Raw genomic sequence first — 21,571 nt, forward strand, 5'->3', positions numbered from 1 at the left:
GAGGGAGACAAGGGACTGCAAAATGGAAAATAGGCATCCACCAACTTTACAGACAACTTGTTCTCCTTGCTCCTACAACCTCCATCCTTGCACAGTTTGTTATTCTTCTAGGTAACATAGTAACAAATCCAAATTGCTGCTCTCTTTGTAGGCAAGCAAGGGTTTGTTGCAACTGCAATTCTTACTTCTTCTTGGAAATGTAGGGACGGCAGTACATTCCATCACATCCATCTAGTGTACACAGGTAGGTCCATTGTGGCGGGCAGGCAGGCGAGCGGGCGGGCTGCTTTATTGGCTGTTTGCTGTTCCCCTACTCCACTCCACTATTTGACTGTGGTGCTGCATCAATCAATCAATCAGTGGCTGGCTCAGGTGCAGCTCGTTAACTTACCTAGAAGGGAGGGCGGAGAGAAGACAAGGAAGGTGAATGAGCTGTTCCAATGTGAAATGCCGGAAACACAGAAACACAGAAGACACACACACACACACACACAACAAGAGGTGGCAATGTATTAATTAATTGCATTTAATAAATTAGCTCATTATCACACATGACTGTACAAATGCATTGTCCAACAGGTGTTGAAATAATGGGATTAAAAGGGGAGATCCCATCAGAAAGACAAAAACAATAGCAAACACAAATAGCACTTTTGGAATCTGATTTTAGTCAACACATAAGGGAAGGGTGCACCGGTCCTGGAAATACTGCAATACCAGGTCAATGCGTGGAGTGGACAGAGCAAGCTCTATTTCCATCTCCCTGTTCTAAAAATCCATTTAATATATGGTCCCCAGATAGGGGACGTATCAGATATTAAACTGATAAGAACAGATTTTTGATTGAAAATTGCTTTATTGACAATCAATCGTCATCATACAAACATTACTGCGACGCAGCGCAAGCCATGAAGCAGCAAATAATAAATAATAACAGTCGTCAAACATAACATGACAGTATAATACACAGTACAGGCTAGCCTATGCTATACATTACACCACATGCTACACTAACATTCTTGCATTCACTAAAGCCAAACAACAAAGCATTACAGACAAGTGATGGGATAGGGGAGTGGGTAGGAGGGGATAGGGAAGGGGGAAATCACAGGCCCGAAGCTTTATTGAAAGACAACACACAAGAAGGGAGAGTGGGGGGAAGGGGAGTATCAGTCCTCTTCCTCATCGACGTCCGGGCTGTCCCAGGTGGAATAGTCTCTGAGCAGGCTGTGGATCAGCCTGCGGCAGTCCTGGACGGACACACTCTCTCTCCGCAAAATCAGACGGTTCCTGGCAAACCATATAGCGTCCTTAAAGCAGTTCATAAGGCGCCAGGCTTCCTGGATTGCTCCATCCGTGGTATTCCCAGGAAATAGTCCATAAAGTACCGAGCGGTACGACAGTCTGTTCCTGGGTACTGAGTCCTTGAGTTCATGTTCCAAGGCTTTCAACAGACCCTGTGCAAAGGGGCACTGCCAGAAAATGTGCAAAGATGTTTCCTCCGTGAAGGGGCACCTGGGGCAGTACCGGGTCTTGCACAGGTTGCGGGCATGCATGAATGACCTAAGAGGCAGTCCTCCCTGGATGGCCATCCATGAAATGTCCTTGTGCCCGTTGGTCAACCTGCCAGATGACACGTTAGTCCAAACAGTCTCCAACGTGTCGGCATGAAGCCCTGGAACAGACTCCAGTGAGTCCTTTGCTCTGATGTGCTTGTGGATCGTCTTAGGTTTCCACAAGTCGGGCTTAAGACCCTCCAGTTGATGCTCCCTCACAAACCGGACGACATCTCCGTAGAACCAGGGAGCGTGCCAGTTGTAAGGGAAGGAGCTGTCCCACTTGTCCCAGCCAAAACCTCGCCAGAGGGGAAGGAGGAAGTAGCGGGACATGGCCTTGCCCGCAGAGCCGTTTGCTGTCCTCAGAGTCCTACGAACACAGTCACATGCAAAAGCGATCCGCAGCAGAGTGGGAATGTCGGGTATACCCTTCCCACCTTTGCGGGGCTCCTTGTACATAACAGTCCGCTTTACTCTGTCCATTTTCGAGCCCCAGATGAAGCGAAACACAGTCCTGGTAATGGCCCTCGAGACGGTGGCAAGAGGGGGCCATGCCTGTGCAGTGTATTGTAGCACAGGCAAGACTTCGTTACGCAGGACCATTGCTTTGCCCTCGATAGTGAGTTGTCTGAGGCTCCACAGTCCGATCCTTTGGTTGACTTTGGCCAAGCGTTCTTCCCACGACTTTAGGGCTGCACCTTCCTTTCCGAACCAGACTCCCAGAATTTTGATGAAGTCCGGCTTGATAGTAAACGGGAAGGAGGCAGGAGAAGGCAGGTACCACTTTCCGAAGAGCATGGCTTCCGACTTCCCGCAGTTGACTTTTGCCCCTGAAGCGCGTCCGAACTCCTCACAGGTCTGGACGAGTGCAGTCACCGAACTCTGGTCAGCGCAGAAGACGGTCACGTCGTCCATGTACAGCGAGCATTTGACCTCGAAGTGTCCTGGACCTGGTGCGGTGATCCCTCTGATCTCTCCATTCTGCCGGATAGCCTCTGCGAAGAGCTCTATAACACAAACAAAAAGGAGAGGTGAAAGAGGACAGCCTTGTCTAACCCCCGACGATACAGGAAAGGGGTCAGTCTTCCAGCCGTTCACCAGCACCGAGCTGTAAATGTCACAATACATCAGGTTAACATACAAACAGAACAACCTGCCAAGCCGCAGCCTACGCAGAGCCTTACCCATGAATTCGTGAGAGACCCGGTCAAAAGCCTTCTCCTGATCCAGACTGACCAGGGCCGCGTGTGTACGGCGGCTTTGCATGTAATGCACCGTGTCCCTCACCAGGGCAAGACTGTCGGCCACCCTACGGCCAGGAATGCCGCAGGTTTGGTCCGATCCGATGATCTGTCCGATGACAACCTTCAGTCTGTTGGCCAATACTTTGGCGAGGATCTTGTAGTCCACGTTCAGGAGAGAGATGGGACGCCAGTTTTTCAGGTCACATCTCTCCCCCTTCCGCTTATACAAGATCGTGATCATGCCTTCTCTCAAGGACGGTGGCATTCTACCCTCCACCACCATCTCCTCATAGAGCTCCAGCAGGTCCGGACAGATCAAGTCCCCCAGCGCTACATAGAGCTCTGCTGGGAGACCATCACTGCCCGGGGTCCTGCCGGGTCTGAAGGATTTAGCGGCAGAGAGCAGTTCCTCCACCGTCAGGGGTACATCCATAGCCTCCGTACCTGCAGGATCAAGATGATTAGTGATACCTGACAGGAATTTATCGGCGGCTTCGGGGTCAGTGGTTTTCCGGGAGTAGAGGCTTCGGTAGTAGTCTGTGACGACTCCCATCACCTCCTTCTTCCCAGAATGCATGTTTCCGGTCTCATCTCGGAGTTCCTTCAGGGGCGTGTGGCCGGCATGGAGTTTCCTGAAAAAGAACGAGTTACATTTCTCACCCTTCTCCAGGTTCTCCACCTTGGAACGAAAGACAATTCGCTTGGATTCCTCCTCAAAGTGCCTTTTCAGGCCCTTTTTGGCTTCCTCCAGCTCCTTCCTGACGTCCCAGCCGCATTGAAGGAGGTCTTGCAGGGATCGCAGCTGACGCTGCATCTCTCTGAAGTCTCTCTTCCTCTCACACGCCTGTTGGCGACTTTTTGCCTGAAAGAAACAACGAAATTCAACTTTAACATATTCCCACCAGTCACAGGTTTTGTCAAAGAAAACTTTATCATTCCTCCAAACAATATAGGCGTCTCTAAGTTCCGCCAGTACCTCCTCTCTTTCCAGCAGGGCACAATTCAGCTTCCAGGAGCCAGGGCCGGGAGGAAAACCGTGGCCGATGGCACCCTGGAAGAGAATGGCCCTGTGGTCAGAGAAGAAGCAGGGGACCATGGAGTGCCCATGCTGCTTGACTGCCCGGGAGGTGAACGCAAAGTCAATCCGAGAACGAAGTGAGCCATCGGGTCGGCTCCATGAATAGTTCACAGAGCCGATCCCCATGGAGCCCACAACGTCCTGCAAGGATGCTTCGGTTACCATCTCGATAAGCAGTTTGGAACTGACATCCAGCTTGATTGAAGTGCCGGAACTTCGTCCATCCTCTTCGATGGGGCAGTTGAAGTCCCCGGCCATCACCACTGCCCCAGTGGTGGCGAGCTGGGTCCGCAGGGTCTGGAATAGTTCCAGGCGCTCAGCCTTCATAGGGGGGGCGTACACGTTGATGAGCCTAATCGGCTCTCCTGCCCAGGAACCGTCTACGACCAACAAGCGGCCGCAGACGAGCTCCTGGACAGAGTCAACAGTAAATACGCCTCCCCTAATCAGGATGGCAACCCCCGCAGACTTACAGTCGCCCCCACCAGACCAGTAGGACGGGCCATGGGTCCACTGCCTGGCCAGGTGATGATATGACCTGGAAGAGGGGAGAGTACATTCCTGCAGCATAAATATATCACTCGACTGCTTGGAAAGAAAAGTTAGCACCATCTGACATCTAGTCCTATCTCTAACACTCCTCACATTGAGGCTAAAGATGTTAAGTTCAGCAGCCATGGGGGAGAATAAAGAAGGTTAGTGCAAACGATACACCTTAGTTACCAGTCCGGTCGGGCGGGTCCTCCTCGCCTGGCGGGTCCGAAAGATCCAGCAGGCCCTCTGACAAAAATTGTTCCAGGATTGTAGCCACCTGGATGTCTGTTGTGAAGTCGATGACCTCAGGTTCAGACACGAGTTCCTCCACCATCTGCTCCATTTCCTCCTGCTGCGCAAGGGAATCTTCGCAGATTTCCACGACTTGTCGCTTTGAGGACTCAGCAGCTGGGCTATCCCTCACCTTTCTCTTCCTCTGGATGGCACCTGAGGAGACAAGAGGGGGAAAATCCTCCAGGGAGAGGACTCCAGCAGCTGGAGGGGAAGATGTTAGTGCTGCTGGAGCTGGGGAGAAGGGAGGCTGGGTTGGGAGAGGTGCAGGTGACAGGACCACTGAGATGGGTGGGTAGGAGAAGGTGAGAGCCTCAGTGGGGGTGACAGGGGTTGGGGACGGGGGGGTGGGGAGGGCCGGGCGAGGGAGGGTGGGAAGGGTAGGGCGAGGGAGGGCCGGGAGAGGGGGGGGAGGGACTGTCGTCTTCTTACCATCCTTCTTTTTCCCGGTCTTCTGTGCCGCTGGAGCTCTGGCTGGGGCGGGGTTCCCTCTGGCTGGAGCTTTCGCTGCTACAGTTGCCCAGGATCGATCCCTCTTCGGGCAGTCCTTGTAAGAGTGGGCTGCTTGTCCGCAGAGGTTGCACATTGTCCGTTTCGGGCAGTCTTTGGTCTCGTGTCCTGTTACCCGGCAGTTCTTGCAGGCGTCCTCCTTGCAGTCCTTCATCGAATGACCCTTCTTGCTGCATCTCCTGCAGATCTGCGGCATGTCCGGGTAGTAGATGAGGCCGTAGGAGTTGCCCAGCGAGAATGACTGGGGCAGGTGCTGGAGGCCGTCTTCCGCGCTTGATTCCTTGTTGAGTCGGACGATTACCGACCACTTGCCAGTCCAGAAGCCGAGTCCGTTCAGGATGTGGGTGGGTTCCCTCACCACTGTGCAGAACCGCTTCAGGAGCGTGGTGATGTCTTTGCCGGGGGTGTGTGGGTTCCGCATTGAGACCGTCACCCGCCTTTCCTCTCTTTGGACAGGGCAGTTGCCCACAAAGCGAGAGAAAGGGGATTCAGGCCTCGCCGCTTTCACCATCTCCCAGTACCTTCTGCAGATGTTGATCGAAGCGAAGGTCACGAAGAACATCCCGGTCATGAAGGCCTGGATGCTGATGGTCTCCGGCTTAGCGAAGCCCTGGTCCAGGAGCATCTTCTGGCAGAACACTTCTTCCGTCATGTCCGGCACTCTCCCGTCCACCTCCTTCAGCTTCAGGGCCACCGTCTGCTTCATCCAGGGCTCCAGGGTTGGAGCAGCCTGGTTCGGCTTCCTGGTGGCCTGTTGGCTTGAGGAGGCTTCAGGAGGAGATGTCCTGGCCTGGACCGGCTCACCTGGTCCATCAGCCTTCTTCTTCTGGGTGGCAGGGTTGCTGGTTGAGGCCATGGCTTCTTCCAGCTGTTCCTGTCGCTTGGGGAGGATCTTCGATAGCTCTTTCCCGAAGGGGGCGGAGCTATGCAAATCTTCTCCTTGCTGGCCGAGGTTCTTCCACGAAATTTCTTCCGCAGCGGTTCCTCGTCGAGCTTCTTCTGCGGCCGAGCTTCTTCAAAGATCCCCTTCAGCAGCGGCTCTTCTCCGAAGGTCTCTGTCGCAGTTCTCCTTCTTCCCGGCAGCGATCTCCCGGAGCTTCTTCCCCGATGGCGGCTTCTCCCTTCTGGATCTTCGTCTTCGGTGGTTCTTCTCCGCAGTTCGTCGCCGGCTTCGTCTGGAACGCTCTTGGATCGCTAAGCTAGTGTTTATAGCCCCCAGTGGTTCTCCGAGCTATCTATCCTTACAAGGACTGATAAGAACAGATTTTTTTGATTGAAAATTGCTTTATTGACAATCAATCGTCATCATACAAACATTACTGCGACGCAGCGCAAGCCATGAAGCAGCAAATAATAAATAATAACAGTCGTCAAACATAACATGACAGTATAATACACAGTACAGGCTAGCCTATGCTATACATTACACCACATGCTACACTAACATTCTTGCATTCACTAAAGCCAAACAACAAAGCATTACAGACAAGTGATGGGATAGGGGAGTGGGTAGGAGGGGATAGGGAAGGGGGAAATCACAGGCCCGAAGCTTTATTGAAAGACAACACACAAGAAGGGAGAGTGGGGGGAAGGGGAGTATCAGTCCTCTTCCTCATCGACGTCCGGGCTGTCCCAGGTGGAATAGTCTCTGAGCAGGCTGTGGATCAGCCTGCGGCAGTCCTGGACGGACACACTCTCTCTCCGCAAAATCAGACGGTTCCTGGCAAACCATATAGCGTCCTTAAAGCAGTTCATAAGGCGCCAGGCTTCCTGGATTGCTCCATCCGTGGTATTCCCAGGAAATAGTCCATAAAGTACCGAGCGGTACGACAGTCTGTTCCTGGGTACTGAGTCCTTGAGTTCATGTTCCAAGGCTTTCAACAGACCCTGTGCAAAGGGGCACTGCCAGAAAATGTGCAAAGATGTTTCCTCCGTGAAGGGGCACCTGGGGCAGTACCGGGTCTTGCACAGGTTGCGGGCATGCATGAATGACCTAAGAGGCAGTCCTCCCTGGATGGCCATCCATGAAATGTCCTTGTGCCCGTTGGTCAACCTGCCAGATGACACGTTAGTCCAAACAGTCTCCAACGTGTCGGCATGAAGCCCTGGAACAAACTCCAGTGAGTCCTTTGCTCTGATGTGCTTGTGGATCGTCTTAGGTTTCCACAAGTCGGGCTTAAGACCCTCCAGTTGATGCTCCCTCACAAACCGGACAACATCTCCGTAGAACCAGGGAGCGTGCCAGTTGTAAGGGAAGGAGCTGTCCCACTTGTCCCAGCCAAAACCTCGCCAGAGGGGAAGGAGGAAGTAGCGGGACATGGCCTTGCCCGCAGAGCCGTTTGCTGTCCTCAGAGTCCTACGAACACAGTCACATACAAAAGCGATCCGCAGCAGAGTGGGAATGTCGGGTATACCCTTCCCACCTTTGCGGGGCTCCTTGTACATAACAGTCCGCTTTACTCTGTCCATTTTCGAGCCCCAGATGAAGCGAAACACAGTCCTGGTAATGGCCCTCGAGACGGTGGCAAGAGGGGGCCATGCCTGTGCAGTGTATTGTAGCACAGGCAAGACTTCGTTACGCAGGACCATTGCTTTGCCCTCAATAGTGAGTTGTCTGAGGCTCCACAGTCCGATCCTTTGGTTGACTTTGGCCAAGCGTTCTTCCCACGACTTTAGGGCTGCACCTTCCTTACCGAACCAGACTCCCAGAATTTTGATGAAGTCCGGCTTGATAGTAAACGGGAAGGAGGCAGGAGAAGGCAGGTACCACTTTCCGAAGAGCATGGCTTCCGACTTCCCGCAGTTGACTTTTGCCCCTGAAGCGCGTCCGAACTCCTCACAGGTCTGGACGAGTGCAGTCACCGAACTCTGGTCAGCGCAGAAGACGGTCACGTCGTCCATGTACAGCGAGCATTTGACCTCGAAGTGTCCTGGACCTGGTGCGGTGATCCCTCTGATCTCTCCATTCTGCCGGATAGCCTCTGCGAAGAGCTCTATAACACAAACAAAAAGGAGAGGTGAAAGAGGACAGCCTTGTCTAACCCCCGACGATACAGGAAAGGGGTCAGTCTTCCAGCCGTTCACCAGCACCGAGCTGTAAATGTCGCAATACATCAGGTTAACATACAAACAGAACAACCTGCCAAGCCGCAGCCTACGCAGAGCCTTACCCATGAATTCGTGAGAGACCCGGTCAAAAGCCTTCTCCTGATCCAGACTGACCAGGGCCGCGTGTGTACGGCGGCTTTGCATGTAATGCACCGTGTCCCTCACCAGGGCAAGACTGTCGGCCACCCTACGGCCAGGAATGCCGCAGGTTTGGTCCGATCCGATGATCTGTCCGATGACAACCTTCAGTCTGTTGGTCAATACTTTGGCGAGGATCTTGTAGTCCACGTTCAGGAGAGAGATGGGACGCCAGTTTTTCAGGTCACATCTCTCCCCCTTCCGCTTATACAAGATCGTGATCATGCCTTCTCTCAAGGACGGTGGCATTCTACCCTCCACCACCATCTCCTCATAGAGCTCCAGCAGGTCCGGACAGATCAAGTCCACCAGCGCTACATAGAGCTCTGCTGGGAGACCATCACTGCCCGGGGTCCTACCGGGTCTGAAGGATTTAGCGGCAGAGAGCAGTTCCTCCACCGTCAGGGGTACATCCATAGCCTCCGTACCTGCAGGATCAAGATGATTAGTGATACCTGACAGGAATTTATCGGCGGCTTCGGGGTCAGTGGTTTTCCGGGAGTAGAGGCTTCGGTAGTAGTCTGTGACGACTCCCATCACCTCCTTCTTCCCAGAATGCATGTTTCCGGTCTCATCTCGGAGTTCCTTCAGGGGCGTGTGGCCGGCATGGAGTTTCCTGAAAAAGAACGAGTTACATTTCTCACCCTTCTCCAGGTTCTCCACCTTGGAACGAAAGACAATTCGCTTGGATTCCTCCTCAAAGTGCCTTTTCAGGCCCTTTTTGGCTTCCTCCAGCTCCTTCCTGACGTCCCAGCCGCATTGAAGGAGGTCTTGCAGGGATCGCAGCTGACGCTGCATCTCTCTGAAGTCTCTCTTCCTCTCACACGCCTGTTGACGACTTTTTGCCTGAAAGAAACAACGAAATTCAACTTTAACATATTCCCACCAGTCACAGGTTTTGTCAAAGAAAACTTTATCATTCCTCCAAACAATATAGGCGTCTCTAAGTTCCGCCAGTACCTCCTCTCTTTCCAGCAGGGCACAATTCAGCTTCCAGGAGCCAGGGCCGGGAGGAAAACCGTGGCCGATGGCACCCTGGAAGAGAATGGCCCTGTGGTCAGAGAAGAAGCAGGGGACCATGGAGTGCCCATGCTGCTTGACTGCCCGGGAGGTGAACACAAAGTCAATCCGAGAACGAAGTGAGCCATCGGGTCGGCTCCATGAATAGTTCACAGAGCCGATCCCCATGGAGCCCACCACGTCCTGCAAGGATGCTTCGGTTACCATCTCGATAAGCAGTTTGGAACTGACATCCAGCTTGATTGAAGTGCCGGAACTTCGTCCATCCTCTTCGATGGGGCAGTTGAAGTCCCCGGCCATCACCACTGCCCTAGTGGTGGCGAGCTGGGGCCGCAGGGTCTGGAATAGTTCCAGGCGCTCAGCCTTCATAGGGGGAGCGTACACGTTGATGAGCCTAATCGGCTCTCCCGCCCAGGAACCGTCTACGACCAACAAGCGGCCGCAGACGAGCTCCTGGACAGAGTCAACAGTAAATACGCTTCCCCTAATCAGGATGGCAACCCCTGCAGACTTACAGTCGCCCCCACCAGACCAGTAGGACGGGCCATGGGTCCACTGCCTGGCCAGATGATGGTATGACCTGGAAGAGGGGAGAGTACATTCCTGCAGCATAAATACATCACTCGACTGCTTGGAAAGAAAAGTTAGCACCATCTGACATCTAGTCCTATCTCTAACACTCCTCACATTGAGGCTAAAGATGTTAAGTTTAGCAGCCATGGGGGAGAATAAAGAAGGTTAGTGCAAACGATACACCTTAGTTACCAGTCCGGTCGGGCGGATCCTCCTCTCTGGAGCCTGGCGGGTCCGGAAGATCCAGCAGGCCCTCTGACAAAAATTGTTCCAGGATTGTAGCCACCTGGATGTCTGTTGTGAAGTCGATGACCTCAGGTTCAGACACGAGTTCCTCCACCATCTGCTCCATTTCCTCCTGCTGCGCAAGGGAATCTTCGCAGATTTCCACGACTTGTCGCTTTGAGGACTCAGCAGCTGGGCTGTCCCTCACCTTTCTCTTCCTCTGGATGGCACCTGAGGAGACAAGAGGGGGAAAATCCTCCAGGGAGAGGACTCCAGCAGCTGGAGGGGAAGATGTTAGTGCTGCTGGAGCTGGGGAGAAGGGAGGCTGGGTTGGGAGAGGTGCAGGTGACAGGACCACTGAGATGGGTGGGTAGGAGAAGGTGAGAGCCTCAGTGGGGGTGACAGGGGTTGGGGACAGGGGGGTGGGGAGGGCCGGGCGAGGGAGGGTGGGAAGGGTAGGGCGAGGGAGGGCCGGGAGAGGGGGGGGAGGGACTGTCGTCTTCTTACCATCCTTCTTTTTCCCGGTCTTCTGTGCCGCTGGAGCTCTGGCTGGGGCGGGGTTCCCTCTGGCTGGAGCTTTTGCTGCTACAGTTGCCCAGGATCGATCCCTCTTCGGGCAGTCCTTGTAAGAGTGGGCTGCTTGTCCGCAGAGGTTGCACATTGTCCGTTTCGGGCAGTCTTTGGTCTCGTGTCCTGTTACCCGGCAGTTCTTGCAGGCGTCCTCCTTGCAGTCCTTCACCGAATGACCCTTCTTGCTGCATCTCCTGCAGATCTGCGGCATGTCCGGGTAATAGATGAGGCCGTAGGAGTTGCCCAGCGAGAATGACTGGGGCAGGTGCTGGAGGCCGTCTTCCGCGCTCGAATCCTTGTTCAGTCGGACGATTACCGACCACTTGCCAGTCCAGAAGCCGAGTCCGTTCAGGATGTGGGTGGGTTCCCTCACCACTGTGCAGAACCGCTTCAGGAGCGTGGTGATGTCTTTGCCGGGGGTGTGTGGGTTCCGCATTGAGACCGTCACCCGCCTTTCCTCTCTTTGGACAGGGCAGTTGCCCACAAAGCGAGAGAAAGGGGATTCAGGCCTCGCCGCTTTCACCATCTCCCAGTACCTTCTGCAGATGTTGATCGAAGCGAAGGTCACGAAGAACATCCCGGTCATGAAGGCCTGGATGCTGATGGTCTCCGGCTTAGCGAAGCCCTGGTCCAGGAGCATCTTCTGGCAGAACACTTCTTCCGTCATGTCCGGCACTCTCCCGTCCACCTCCTTCAGCTTCAGGGCCACCGTCTGCTTCATCCAGGGCTCCAGGGTTGGAGCAGCCTGGTTCGGCTTCCTGGTGGCCTGTTCGCCTGAGGAGGCTTCAGGAGGAGATGTCCTGGCCTGGGCCGGCTCACCTGGTCCATCAGCCTTCTTCTTCTGGGTGGCAGGGTTGCTGGTTGAGGCCATGGCTTCTTCCAGCTGTTCCTGTCGCTTGGGGAGGATCTTCGATAGCTCTTTCCCGAAGGGGGCGGAGCTATGCAAATCTTCTCCTTGCTGGCCGAGGTTCTTCCACGAAATTTCTTCCGCAGCGGTTCCTCGTCGAGCTTCTTCTGCGGCCGAGCTTCTTCAAAGATCCCCTTCAGCAGCGGCTCTTCTCCGAAGTTCTCCTTCTTCTTCCCGGCAGCGATCTCCCGGAGCTTCTTCCCCGATGGCGGCTTCTCCCTTCTGGATCGTCGTCTTCGCTGGTTCTTCTCCGCAGTTCGTCGCCGGCTTCGTCTGGAACGCTCTTGGATCGCTAAGCTAGTGTTTATAGCCCCCAGTGGTTCTCCGAGCTATCTATCCTTACAAGGACTGATAAGAACAGATTTTTTGATTGAAAAATGCTTTATTGACAATCAATCGTCATCATACAAACATTACTGCGACGCAGCGCAAGCCATGAAGCAGCAAATAATAAATAATAACAGTCGTCAAACATAACATGACAGTATAATACACAGTACAGGCTAGCCTATGCTATACATTACACCACATGCTACACTAACATTCTTGCATTCACTAATGCCAAACAACAAAGCATTACAGACAAGTGATGGGATAGGGGAGTGGGTAGGAGGGGATAGGGAAGGGGGAAATCACAGGCCCGAAGCTTTATTGAAAGACAACACACAAGAAGGGAGAGTGGGGGGAAGGGGAGTATCAGTCCTCTTCCTCATCGACGTCCGGGCTGTCCCAGATGGAATAGTCTCTGAGCAGGCTGTGGATCAGCCTGCGGCAGTCCTGGACGGACACACTCTCTCTCCGCAAAATCAGACGGTTCCTGGCAAACCATATAGCGTCCTTAAAGCAGTTCATAAGGCGCCAGGCTTCCTGGATTGCTCCATCCGTGGTATTCCCAGGAAATAGTCCATAAAGTACCGAGCGGTACGACAGTCTGTTCCTGGGTACTGAGTCCTTGAGTTCATGTTCCAAGGCTTTCAACAGACCCTGTGCAAAGGGGCACTGCCAGAAAATGTGCAAAGATGTTTCCTCCGTGAAGGGGCACCTGGGGCAGTACCGGGTCTTGCACAGGTTGCGGGCATGCATGAATGACCTAAGAGGCAGTCCTCCCTGGATGGCCATCCATGAAATGTCCTTGTGCCCGTTGGTCAACCTGCCAGATGACACGTTAGTCCAAACAGTCTCCAAAGTGTCGGCATGAAGCCCTGGAACAGACTCCAGTGAGTCCTTTGCTCTGATGTGTTTGTGGATCGTCTTAGGTTTCCACAAGTCGGGCTTAAGACCCTCCAGTTGATGCTCCCTCACAAACCGGACGACATCTCCGTAGAACCAGGGAGCGTGCCAGTTGTAAGGGAAGGAGCTGTCCCACTTGTCCCAGCCAAAACCTCGCCAGAGGGGAAGGAGGAAGTAGCGGGACATGGCCTTGCCCGCAGAGCCGTTTGCTGTCCTCAGAGTCCTACGAACACAGTCACATACAAAAGCGATCCGCAGCAGAGTGGGAATGTCGGGTATACCCTTCCCACCTTTGCGGGGCTCCTTGTACATAACAGTCCGCTTTACTCTGTCCATTTTCGAGCCCCAGATGAAGCGAAACACAGTCCTGGTAATGGCCCTCGAGACGGTGGCAAGAGGGGGCCATGCCTGTGCAGTGTATTGTAGCACAGGCAAGACTTCGTTACGCAGGACCATTGCTTTGCCCTCAATAGTGAGTTGTCTGAGGCTCCACAGTCCGATCCTTTGGTTGACTTTGGCCAAGCGTTCTTCCCACGACTTTAGGGCTGCACCTTCCTTACCGAACCAGACTCCCAGAATTTTGATGAAGTCCAGCTTGATAGTAAACGGGAAGGAGGCAGGAGAAGGCAGATACCACTTTCCGAAGAGCATGGCTTCCGACTTCCCGCAGTTGACTTTTGCCCCTGAAGCGCGTCCGAACTCCTCACAGGTCTGGACGAGTGCAGTCACCGAACTCTGGTCAGCGCAGAAGACGGTCACGTCGTCCATGTACAGCGAGCATTTGACCTCGAAGTGTCCTGGACCTGGTGCGGTGATCCCTCTGATCTCTCCATTCTGCCGGATAGCCTCTGCGAAGAGCTCTATAACACAAACAAAAAGGAGAGGTGAAAGAGGACAGCCTTGTCTAACCCCCGACGATACAGGAAAGGGGTCAGTCTTCCAGCCGTTCACCAGCACCGAGCTGTAAATGTCGCAATACATCAGGTTAACATACAAACAGAACAACCTGCCAAGCCGCAGCCTACGCAGAGCCTTACCCATGAATTCGTGAGAGACCCGGTCAAAAGCCTTCTCCTGATCCAGACTGACCAGGGCCGCGTGTGTACGGCGGCTTTGCATGTAATGCACCGTGTCCCTCACCAGGGCAAGACTGTCGGCCACCCTACGGCCAGGAATGCCGCAGGTTTGGTCCGATCCGATGATCTGTCCGATGACAACCTTCAGTCTGTTGGCCAATACTTTGGCGAGGATCTTGTAGTCCACGTTCAGGAGAGAGATGGGACGCCAGTTTTTCAGGTCACATCTCTCCCCCTTCCGCTTATACAAGATCGTGATCATGCCTTCTCTCAAGGACGGTGGCATTCTACCCTCCACCACCATCTCCTCATAGAGCTCCAGCAGGTCCGGACAGATCAAGTCCCCCAGCGCTACATAGAGCTCTGCTGGGAGACCATCACTGCCCGGGGTCCTGCCGGGTCTGAAGGATTTAGCGGCAGAGAGCAGTTCCTCCACCGTCAGGGGTACATCCATAGCCTCCGTACCTGCAGGATCAAGATGATTAGTGATACCTGACAGGAATTTATCGGCGGCTTCGGGGTCAGTGGTTTTCCGGGAGTAGAGGCTTCGGTAGTAGTCTGTGACGACTCCCATCACCTCCTTCTTCCCAGAATGCATGTTTCCGGTCTCATCTCGAAGTTCCTTCAGGGGCGTGTGGCCGGCATGGAGTTTCCTGAAAAAGAACGAGTTACATTTCTCACCCTTCTCCAGGTTCTCCACCTTGGAACGAAAGACAATTCGCTTGGATTCCTCCTCAAAGTGCCTTTTCAGGCCCTTTTTGGCTTCCTCCAGCTCCTTCCTGACGTCCCAGCCGCATTGAAGGAGGTCTTGCAGGGATCGCAGCTGACGCTGCATCTCTCTGAAGTCTCTCTTCCTCTCACACGCCTGTTGACGACTTTTTGCCTGAAAGAAACAACGAAATTCAACTTTAACATATTCCCACCAGTCACAGGTTTTGTCAAAGAAAACTTTATCATTCCTCCAAACAATATAGGCGTCTCTAAGTTCCGCCAGTACCTCCTCTCTTTCCAGCAGGGCACAATTCAGCTTCCAGGAGCCAGGGCCGGGAGGAAAACCGTGGCCGATGGCACCCTGGAAGAGAATGGCCCTGTGGTCGGAGAAGAAGCAGGGGACCATGGAGTGCCCATGCTGCTTGACTGCCCGGGAGGTGAACACAAAGTCAATCCGAGAACGAAGTGAGCCATCGGGTCGGCTCCATGAATAGTTCACAGAGCCGATCCCCATGGAGCCCACAACGTCCTGCAAGGATGCTTCGGTTACCATCTCGATAAGCAGTTTGGAACTGACATCCAGTTTGATTGAAGTGCCGGAACTTCGTCCATCCTCTTCGATGGGGCAGTTGAAGTCCCCGGCCATCACCACTGCCCTAGTGGTGGCGAGCTGGGTCCGCAGGGTCTGGAATAGTTCCAGGCGCTCAGCCTTCATAGGGGGAGCGTACACGTTGATGAGCCTAATCGGCTCTCCTGCCCAGGAACCGTCTACGACCAACAAGCGGCCGCAGGCGAGCTCCTGGACAGAGTCAACAGTAAATACGCCTCCCCTAATCAGGATGGCAACCCCTGCAGACTTACAGTCGCCCCCACCAGACCAGTAGGACGGGCCATGGGTCCACTGCCTGGCCAGATGATGGTATGACCTGGAAGAGGGGAGAGTACATTCCTGCAGCATAAATACATCACTCGACTGCTTGGAAAGAAAAGTTAGCACCATCTGACATCTAGTCCTATCTCTAACACTCCTCACATTGAGGCTAAAGATGTTAAGTTTAGCAGCCATGGGGGAGAATAAAGAAGGTCAGTGCAAACGATACACCTTAGTTACCAGTCCGGTCGGGCGGATCCTCCTCTCCTGGCGGGTCCGAAAGATCCAGCAGGCCCTCTGACAAAAATTGTTCCAGGATTGTAGCCACCTGGATGTCTGTTGTGAAGTCGATGACCTCAGGTTCAGACACGAGTTCCTCCACCATCTGCTCCATTTCCTCCTGCTGCGCAAGGGAATCTTCGCAGATTTCTACGACTTGTCGCTTTGAGGACTCAGCAGCTGGGCTGTCCCTCACCTTTCTCTTCCTCTGGATGGCACCTGAGGAGACAAGAGGGGGAAAATCCTCCAGGGAGAGGACTCCAGCAGCTGGAGGGGAAGATGTTAGTGCTGCTGGAGCTGGGGAGAAGGGAGGCTGGGTTGGGAGAGGTGCAGGTGACAGGACCACTGAGATGGGTGGGTAGGAGAAGGTGAGAGCCTCAGTGGGGGTGACAGGGGTTGGGGACGGGGGGGTGGGGAGGGCCGGGCGAGGGAGGGTGGGAAGGGTAGGGCGAGGGAGGGCCGGGAGACGGGGGGGAGGGACTGTCGTCTTCTTACCATCCTTCTTATTCCCGGTCTTCTGCGCCGCTGGAGCTCTGGCTGGGGCGGGGTTCCCTCTGGCCGGAGCTTTCGCCGCTACAGTTGCCCAGGATCGATCCCTCTTCGGGCAGTCCTTGTAGGAGTGGGCTGCTTGTCCGCAGAGGTTGCACATTGTCCGTTTCGGGCAGTCTTTGGTCTCGTGTCCTGTTACCCGGCAGTTCTTGCAGGCGTCCTCCTTGCAGTCCTTCACCGAATGACCCTTCTTGCTGCATCTCCTGCAGATCTGCGGCATGTCCGGGTAGTAGATGAGGCCGTAGGAGTTGCCCAGCGAGAATGACTGGGGCAGGTGCTGGAGGCCGTCTTCCGCGCTCGAATCCTTGTTCAGTCGGACGATTACCGACCACTTGCCAGTCCAGAAGCCGAGTCCGTTCAGGATGTGGGTGGGTTCCCTCACCACTGTGCAGAACCGCTTCAGGAGCGTGGTGATGTCTTTGCCGGGGGTGTGTGGGTTCCGCATTGAGACCGTCACCCGCCTTTCCTCTCTTTGGACAGGGCAGTTGCCCACAAAGCGAGAGAAAGGGGATTCAGGCCTCGCCGCTTTCACCATCTCCCAGTACCTTCTGCAGATGTTGATCGAAGCGAAGGTCACGAAGAACATCCCGGTCATGAAGGCCTGGATGCTGATGGTCTCCGGCTTAGCGAAGCCCTGGTCCAGGAGCATCTTCTGGCAGAACACTTCTTCCGTCATGTCCGGCACTCTCCCGTCCACCTCCTTCAGCTTCAGGGCCACCGTCTGCTTCATCCAGGGCTCCAGGGTTGGAGCAGCCTGGTTCGGCTTCCTGGTGGCCTGTTGGCTTGAGGAGGCTTCAGGAGGAGATGTCCTGGCCTGGGCCGGCTCACCTGGTCCATCAGCCTTCTTCTTCTGGGTGGCAGGGTTGCTGGTTGAGGCCATGGCTTCTTCCAGCTGTTCCTGTCGCTTGGGGAGGACCTTCGATAGCTCTTTCCCGAAGGGGGCGGAGCTATGCAAATCTTCTCCTTGCTGGCCGAGGTTCTTCCACGAAATTTCTTCCGCAGCGGTTCCTCGTCGAGCTTCTTCTGCGGCCGAGCTTCTTCAAAGATCCCCTTCAGCAGCGGCTCTTCTCCGAAGGTCTCTGTCGCAGTTCTCCTTCTTCTTCCCGGCAGCGATCTCCCGGAGCTTCTTCCCCGATGGCGGCTTCTCCCTTCTGGATCGTCGTCTTCGCTGGTTCTTCTCCGCAGTTCGTCGCCGGCTTCGTCTGGAACGCTCTTGGATCGCTAAGCTAGTGTTTATAGCCCCCAGTGGTTCTCCGAGCTATCTATCCTTACAAGGACTGATAAGAACAGATTTTTACATTTTAATTTTTTTAGTTCTTATTCAGCTATTTCTTATAAAATCTGCGAAACAGAAAAAAGCTTCAGTTCAAACATCTTCCAACAGGACGTTCCAACTTCTTAAATTCCACCAGCTTGAGGCTTTTGGACCCACTCTCTTCCTGTCCAACAAATAGAAGACGTAAATTTCACTTAGGGCCAGCTTTATACAGTCTTTCTCGGAAATGGTGTCTCTTCTGAACAGTAAGATGTTGCGCACCTTCCATAGGGCATTTTTTAAACAGTTCAAGATAATCCACAACACTCTCTTCTTCTCTCCCACAGGATGCTTGAAGTCTCCATACAGCACCACTTCATGGTTCAGGAACCTTAATTCACAGGTAAATTTCAGTAGGATGCCAACAGTTTTCCATACCTTCTGAGCATAGTCACAGTTCCACATTAAGTGCATGACGCTTTCTTCTCCAGGACACCCAGCTCTTGGGCATCTTGGAGTGGAGACGAGCCCTCTTCTATACTGAAATGCCCTGGTAGGGAGACTTTCGTGTAGAATCATCCAAGACAAGTCTTTAAGAACATTGGATAGGTAAGGAGCATTGGTGTTTCTCCATAGCTCCATAGACTTTGATGTAGTGAAGTTACTCACATTTGTTGTCTCTTGGTGACTGTCCAGCAACATTCTCAGCTTTCTGGCATTCTTAAGATGTTCCTGTTCCATACCTTCCAGTTGGTAGACACGGATGGTTCTTTCCAAACATACATACTGCACAGGTGGTAGCAGCAAGGTAGGCTTTGTAAGGGGCAGCTCTATCCACTTTCTCTTTCTGAACACGTGTCCAGCAGCATACCTTAGAAAATAGGCCCAGGTTTTATTCGTCTTGATGTTCTTGAAACACAAGGAGAAATACTGCAGATATAGAAAGCGTTTAAAGAAGATAATCTCCTTTCCTCCATTCTTCTTCTGCTTGTACATTATCTCTCGTCTAACTTTCTCCATTTTTGAATTCCAGATGAAATGGAAACATATCCTTTGGAGTTCCTTAAGACGATTTTCGCTTGGTAGAAAAACCTGGCTCAAGTACAACAGCAGAGGTAGTACTAGTGCCTTGATGACCAAGTTCTTCCCTTCAATTGTTAGCTGTCTGAGTTTCCAAAACTCAATCTTCTTCTTCACCTTTTCACTTATCAGCTCCCAGCTTTCTTTTCCATCATTCTGGGGCGTGAATATGACACCAAGAATTTTGATTCTGTCGCACTGGGTATTGACCTCAGGTAAGTCGAAATCCCTCCATTCCTTCAGTGTGAAGCAGTCACACTTATTCTTATTCAATCTGAATCCTGATGCTTGACAGAAGAAGTCTGTTAGCAGTAGCGCCCTCCTCACAGATTGTTTATTGGAGCATAGAATATTGACATCGTCCATATAGGCACTTACTTTCACTGACTGCCCACCTCCTCCTGGAATCGGCACCCCTCTAATGATCTTATCTTTCCTCAACAGCGTGAGCAGGGGTTCGAGGACACAGATGAAGAGGATGGGCGACAGGGGGCATCCTTGTTTTACCCCAGACATCAGATCCACTTTTCCAGACAAGAAGCCATTAATGGTAACTTGGCTATAGGATTCTTTGTACAGTAATGCGACTTGTTTGATCACTGTCTCAGGAAAATTCATTTTCTTCAGCACAAGCCACAGGAACTCGTGCGAGACTCGGTCATAGGCCTTCTGAAAGTCCAGTGACAACACGGCCAAATCTTGCTTTCTGTCTTTGGAGTACCAGATGCAGTCCCTGATGGTATTTAGGTTATCTGCAATACTTCTACCCGGTACCCCACAAACTTGGTCTTGGTGGATGACCTTGTCGATGTGTTTCTTAATTCTATTAACCAAGATTTTGGATAACACCTTGTAATCGACATTGAGGAGGGTTATTGGCCTCCAATTTTCAAGACTGGTCTTGTCTCCTTTCTTGAACAGCAAAGTAACTATTCCTCTCCTCCATGACTCAGGTAACAGCTCGCTCTTCATTGCTGCTTTGAAGATCTCCAGCAGGTCTTCCTTCAGAGTGTTCCAGAATGTTGAATAGAACTCCACTGATAGACCATCTGATCCTGGAGCCTTCCCTCTTGCGAAACTCTTGATTACACTCAGGAGTTCTCCCAAGGTAAGTTCCTTGCATAAGTCTTCTTTCTCAGCTTGGCCAAGCTTAAGTTCTAGCGCTTCTAGGGCGTGTGAGACAAAAGACATATCTATCTTCTTTTTGTCAAAGAGAGACTGATAGAATTTCTTGGCCTCTTGAAGCATACCTTCTTTGCTGGTTTGACCAGCGATATTGGTCATGATATTTTTCTGTTCCATACTTTTCTTGAAAAAGAAGCGTGAACATTTCTCGTTATTTTCCAACTGTTGCACTTTAGTATTAAAGATCACTTCTTGTCCTTTTTGATGGATGACCTCTTTAATTTCTTTCTTAATTTTTCCCACCAGGTCAGCGATATCAACACCAGCGCTCTTCAAACTCAGGTAAGTCTGTAATTTTGTGTTGAGTCTCTTGTACCACCTTTTCTTCTCTCTGGCTCTTTTAATCCCATAATCTAAGAAGAAGTTCTTGATCTTCTCTTTAGTATTGTCCCACCATTCTAGGATTGATGGAAATTTTCCTTTAGCAGTTGCCCATTTTTTATAGGCTACAATGAATTCCTCCTGCATCACTTTGTCTTCCAGAAAGCTGGTATTTAATCTCCATACTCCTCTTCCTCTTTCATTTGCAGGGATATGAATAGTTGCACTGAGCATTTTATGGTCAGAGAAGATATTGTCTTCAATCTTAATATCCACTGGCTTCATATTTTTGGATGTGAGTACATAATCCAGTCTGGACTTGACTGTAACGTTCTCCCAGGTATAACCTGGTTCAGACCTCTTCAGACTCCTCCATACATCAGACAATTCAAAATCGCAAATGAAATTTTTCCACTGTTGTACGGTTTTATCTACTCTTCTTGCAGCACCTCCAGTTCGATCTTCACTTTCGAGTGCACAGTTGAGATCACCTGCTACTACAAGCGATGTTGAGCCGGCAATAAATGGCTGGATATCTTCAATCAATTCTGACCTTTCATTAGTATCAGGTGAGGCATACACATTGAGGAGTTTCACTTCACTCCCATTATAGTCAACAATAACTAAAAGCGCCCTCCCGGGGATAAGTTCAACAAAGGAAATAATTCGGCAATTCTGCCCTTTCAATAAAACGCCTACTCCTGTTGACTTATTTGAATTTTCGCCTGACCAAACCGATTGTCCGTGAGGCCAACTGTCTCTCAGCTCTTTATAGTCCATACTGTGATCTATATCACATTCTTGCAGAAAAACAATATCAAAGTTCAATGTGCTCAAAAACGAAAAAAAGGCAGCCCTTCTGGCAGAGCTCCTCACACTCCTCACATTCAGCGAGAGCAACTTCAGACAGGACATCATTCAGACTTCATGATGACCCATCAGAATCAGAAAGTTCAGGAAGTATATCCCCCAGGCTTGGAGTTGCGAACTCCTGGATATCCATGGTGGGCTGGATAGGTTGGGACATTTCAATTGCCGATACTGGCTGCGGTGTCTCCATTGCCAGCACTGGCTGTACGTCTTTTAATTTTGCCTTCATAGCCTTTTTCGACTTGACACTACTTGACTCAGCCGACTCAACCTTTTTCCTTTTTCTTTTCTCCTCCAGCTCCATCACTTCACCCCAGTCATCCTCTTGGCCATCAGGAAGACTGGGAGAGCGGACATCAGTCACACGAGAACCGCTAGATGACAGACCCT

General features: G+C 52.2%; 1 protein-coding gene, 1 long non-coding RNA gene and 1 other non-coding gene across 3 annotated transcripts; 1 reads left to right on the top strand and 2 right to left on the bottom strand.

Annotated features, from left to right (window-relative positions):
• Nucleotides 1-382: 382 nt before the first annotated feature.
• Nucleotides 383-17,065, bottom strand: LOC142695572 (zinc finger CCHC domain-containing protein 3-like). Its single transcript, XM_075847615.1, has 2 exons — nucleotides 16,505-17,065; nucleotides 383-391 (listed from the first exon to the last, which is right to left on the bottom strand). The coding sequence occupies exons 1-2, from the start codon at nucleotides 17,063-17,065 to the stop codon at nucleotides 383-385; spliced, it is 570 nt and encodes a 189-aa protein (XP_075703730.1).
• Nucleotides 684-870, bottom strand: LOC142695650 (U2 spliceosomal RNA). The gene has a single exon (XR_012863737.1). It is a non-coding gene; the product is annotated as a U2 spliceosomal RNA (small nuclear RNA).
• Nucleotides 17,066-18,226: 1,161 nt separating the features above from the next.
• On the top strand, nucleotides 18,227-19,354 carry LOC142695571 (uncharacterized). The gene is made up of 4 exons (XR_012863671.1): nucleotides 18,227-18,334; nucleotides 18,759-18,840; nucleotides 18,938-19,020; nucleotides 19,250-19,354. It is a non-coding gene; the product is annotated as an uncharacterized LOC142695571 (long non-coding RNA).
• Nucleotides 19,355-21,571: the final 2,217 nt, after the last annotated feature.

The sequence above is a fragment of the Rhinoderma darwinii genome, assembly GCF_050947455.1.
Source record: "Rhinoderma darwinii isolate aRhiDar2 chromosome 5 unlocalized genomic scaffold, aRhiDar2.hap1 SUPER_5_unloc_48, whole genome shotgun sequence".
Lineage (NCBI taxonomy): Eukaryota > Metazoa > Chordata > Amphibia > Anura > Rhinodermatidae > Rhinoderma > Rhinoderma darwinii.